Source organism: Morone saxatilis, unplaced genomic scaffold (genome assembly GCF_004916995.1).
Source record: "Morone saxatilis isolate NCDOM2014 unplaced genomic scaffold, NCSU_SB_2.0 Contig21, whole genome shotgun sequence".
Lineage (NCBI taxonomy): Eukaryota > Metazoa > Chordata > Actinopteri > Moronidae > Morone > Morone saxatilis.
Genome location: NW_023339774.1, coordinates 642,241 through 646,957, shown reverse-complemented (window position 1 = coordinate 646,957; position 4,717 = coordinate 642,241). Strand labels below are relative to the sequence as shown.

The 4,717-nt window shown below is 38.8% G+C and overlaps 1 protein-coding gene across 1 annotated transcript in view; it reads right to left on the bottom strand.

Annotated features, from left to right (window-relative positions):
* Positions 1-1,270, bottom strand: part of slc27a6 (solute carrier family 27 member 6) — a 21,176-nt gene extending 19,906 nt beyond the window's left edge. Inside the window, exon 1 of the mRNA XM_035668232.1 lies at positions 677-1,270. Within this exon, the coding sequence (XP_035524125.1) occupies positions 677-1,163 (487 nt within the window). The 5' untranslated portion in view covers positions 1,164-1,270. The remainder of the gene's footprint in view (positions 1-676) is intronic.
* Positions 1,271-4,717: the final 3,447 nt, after the last annotated feature.

The following is a 4,717-nucleotide window of genomic DNA, read 5'->3' as shown; positions in this document are numbered from 1 at the left end:
GTCTAGACCTGCTCTATTTGAAAAGTGTCCTGAGATATTTTTTGTTATGAATTGGTGCTATACAAATAAAACTGAATTGAATTTAATTGAATTGACAGTTGGAACAAGTTAATATTTATGAGTAGGCTTACAAGCTTTATGCAACCAAGTATTAAGTAAGAGGTAATTAAAAACACCTTTGATTGTTGAAGACATGCCAATTTCCTTAACTAAATGTAGTACATTTGTTAAACATAATTTCATTAGAAGTTGCCATTATTTTGTTGAGCCAAAACATTTGTTTTTATTTCATATATGTGTTATCCTGAATCTGAGTGAGGTTAAATAAAGTTAATTTTGAAACAAAATATTAACCTATAAATTATATTTGTCATAAGATATCATATTGAATAGATCAGTGGTGTGTAATGGTGATAACTGTTGTGAAGCTGACAGTGATAACAGGTAAAGATATGGAAGCCCAAATAGATTCTGTAGGTCATTATAATGAGAAACTTTTACAAAATATTGACTTTACAAACACAATTATTTGCATTTTTTTAGCACTGACCGTGCGAAGGCCCTATTGTTCTTCTTTTTCTTTTTCCTCCTAAACAAACGCATATTTGGAGGCTTTCCCGTGCTCGAAAACTCATGAACTGGAGCGCACACGTCAGTGCGAGAGTGAGAGCTTTACCTGAACCAACGATGAGAGTTTTGGCTCCGCAGCAGTTGAAGCAGTGCAGCAGAGACTTCGGTTTGATGTTGGTGTTCAGGAAAGCAACCGAGCAGCCGACCTTTGCCAACCCGAACCACACGCACAGGAAGTCGGGCTCGTTGCTCATGAGCAAGGCAACGCAGTCTCTTTTCCTCAAGTTCGCTCTCTCCAGGAAAACATTGGCGAGTCTGTTGCTGCGTCTGTCCACGTCCCGGTAGGTGTGGATGCTTCCGTTGAAGATGACGAACGGCTTGTCAGGGATGAGCTGCGCCTGCTGGATGAACCGGTCCAGGACCGTACACACGCTGGATGTCAGCTTGAACAGCTCCAACTTCACGCCGTACCTGATCACCTTCAGCAGAAACAGGAGGTCCCTCCAAAAGTACGGGAAGCACAGTTTCTGTAAGACATGAGCGGAGAAAAGACCCGCGGCCAGGGCTGAGAGCCACCCCAGAGACAGAGCCATGCCTGCGGCTGTGAGACAGTGAGATGACGCGGTACTGACGGCTGGAGACACTACACACACTCTTATGTTCCAGGTGATAAACACGGACCGTCTGCGTGATGTAAGCCAACAACTAGTGCACAAACATTAAGTGACCTAACATATGACCGGAACATGATATATACTGTCTTCAAAATAAAAGCGGGCAATTTCAGCTTTCCCACTCTTAAGAACTCGCAGGAGTTACAGGAGTACAGGACAGTACTATATAATTTACCAGTAGGCCTAGCATTGACACATTTAACTCCAGTTTTCACACAGCTTATCCCACCAACAGCAGAATTTCAAATAAAATAAGCAGGTTTATGTAATTTCATTTATACATTTTCCAGGACAACATAAAATATTTCCAGGATTTGTGTTCATTTTAATTAATTTCCAGGTGTGTCCATGACTGTTTTTGTTTTTTTAGGGCACAGGAGCCCTAAATATACCATGAGGATATGATATAATAATAACATTATAAAATAAGTATGGACAAAAGTGATAAATAGGCTATAAATAGGTTTAAAGGGAACACTGGAGCCCTAAAGAATGCCTGGCCATCCCAGTTTGGTGTCAAATTTAGAACATTCATTAAGATTAATTTGAAAAATAACATATTAAAAATGGAAATTAACAACTTTCATTTAATGATCCGTTGTGGCCACATTTAAGACTCTATGATAGGCTTAAGTTTAATGAAAAAAGACATGTATTTGTAAAAAAAATAAAATATGTATTGATTTCTAAGGCCGCCTTTAGATATTTCTATTCAATGCTTTACTAATGTGCCACATGAATATTTCTCTAGATCCACCCCTGTTAACAGTTATACACGAGAAATAAAATGATACCAGCAACAGACAGAACCATAAACACAACAAAAAATCATCACGGACAAATCAGGTCATCTTTGAATCCAACAAGAAAATGTTAGAATAGTCACTTCAGACTTTGGCCCTGATCACTCAGGCCCCTGAGCCTGTTCCATGTGGGGTGGCTCAGTAATCCATCATAACAATATAGACAAGAAACAATTTGTAGATTGATTTAAAGCAGGAGGCAGGAAGATGATAATGATCCAAAACAGTTAAATCCACAATAATGAGAAAAGTACCTGGCTGAATCTGGACTCATTTAGGCTACAAAATGTCATGTATCACAACAACATGACTATGCAAATATACTATATACTATACTATTTGAAATATACATTGTTGAATATACACTATAAAAAGCATTTATTGAGTGAATATTATTTATGTCCCAAAATCACAAGCTTGTCTCACTGAGCTTTGCTCTAAAATATTGACCCTCTGGCAGGACTTGTGTAACGGGAACATTTTATTTTGAAAGGCAAACTTACTTCCGGTGTGGCTGATTCCTGAAGTGAAATCATGTGACAGTTGCTGTGGAGATGAGTGGGAGGGTTTGCAGAGGCGCTTTCACCCTCTCTGTTTAAAAGTCTGATAACAGTGAGAGTGTTGTGGCGGTTGACAGAGACTCCCACTGGGGAACACACTGCTGTCTGTGTGCTCAGGTTCTACTGGAGAACCCACAGCACTGACGGAACAGCCTGTTCATGTTACTGACAGGCTTCTACAGAATAAGCTTCAACTCTTGATGAGAAAAAGTTGGCTGCTTTAGTTTAAAATACACATATAAAAAAGAACTGAAAACACATTCACACAAACAGATTTACAACAAAATAAGCATGCTGTAGAATTAAAGATGCAGTTGCCTTTTCCTTTCATCCAGGTTTTCATTACATATTATTGGGTATGCAGACTCACACTCAAAGTCTGCACTGCATAACCACACACCAATGACATACTTCAACAGCAATAAAAGTTGCTGTTGGCTTCCCTGTCTGTATACAAAATTAAATCGAAGTATAGCAGGGTGACACAACGACAATACAATAAAGTCTGATAACGACAAGTTATTATGCTCAAGATTCGGTTGTGGTTTCACTTTTTTACTGTTGCAATTCATCACATCCCTCAGGTCAACACCCAGTCTTATCAACAGTGTGCACTGCTGCACCTCTCTGTAGGAGAAAGAGTAAAGCCACATTCATACATTGTGCAAATGGTGTTAAGAGGACAGAGAGGGTGAAGATAAGTTAACAGGTTCCGACAAAGTGTGTCACTCAGCATGTAACACAAGCCTTCACAACTGCATGGTTTACCATTACATATGTTTACCATATTGCTGTCATCAGTCAGGGCTCTGCTTTGACCAAGGTCTCTCTTGAAAATGAGACTCTGTGTCTCAGTGACGTTACCTGTCTAAATAAAGGTTCAAATAGAATTTAAATAAATTACCACTAGACATATACAGTGTTCTGTTCTTTCTTAGGACGGAAAGTTTTGCTTGTAAATAATGTGAGGTGTAAAGGCTTTTCAATGGTCAAAGGTCCCTCTAGCAATTTAGTCTTTGTTTGCCATAAAATGAATTATAAGAGATAAATTTAACACAGCTCGATAAGAGTCTTTAGAACCTAACCAGGCTTTCTAACAGTCTAAAACCCTGCTAGTGGCCCCTAAAGGTTGAAATGTTCATTACACAGTGTCAAATCAATGGCACTATTAAAGCTACAGTAGGTAATTCCTTTTGCCATATTTGAAGTAATCTTCATTATGTCCTGACAGTAGTACATGAGACAGATTACATTTTGGCTGCAGACTAAATTTGATTTGCTGGCATGCAACTGTCTACGTAGAGTTCAGTCAGACACAAACAGCCAGGATAATATGGCTGTAAATATATTTTTTACAACTCCCTTGTATGGGGGCAGTCCTTCATTATTATCTATCCACATTAACATTCCAGACAACACAAAAAGGCTCCACTTCCTTGTGTGTTTGTATCTACCAGAGGGCCTTGTGGACAAAGACACAAGTATGTTTCCTGCATTCAGGTTTGAATTCTTTAGAAACATCTGAAAAATGTCAGGCTTACTGGGACAGCACTATAAATGAATTACTAGCAAGTCTTTGAGTCTTTCCTTGCTCATTTTATGCAGTTAATTATGATCCGTAACCCTTACACATTAGCTTTGATTGTATCAAATGTATTAATTGGACCTGCATTTTCATACTGAAATGCACCATTAGAACAAGCACTGGAAGAATGATCTCCCTGCGTCCCTACAGATGTAATGTGGGTCAATTAGCTGCTGAACTGGCTGCTGAGTCACGGCTTCTGGCTTCTGAACACAAAGAAAAGAAGTCAGAGAAGAAGGACTGACTGACTGGTTTGTTCACTTTTCCTCTAGTGCAGAGCCTCCCACAGTGGCTCCCATAGTACTACATTTACGTGTGTGTGAGTGAACTGGATAGATAGATAGATAGATTACGGTAATGTGTCAAAGGCGGACCTTTTTTATTTCATCAAGAAGGAGGACAAATGAGTTATATATATATAAGTCTGCTCAAAATGTGTTTTACCACACATCTAATGCCCATAACTAACTTTAATCTGAAAAGATTAGAATAAGATACATTTATCTCAAGCCTATCACACTTCCT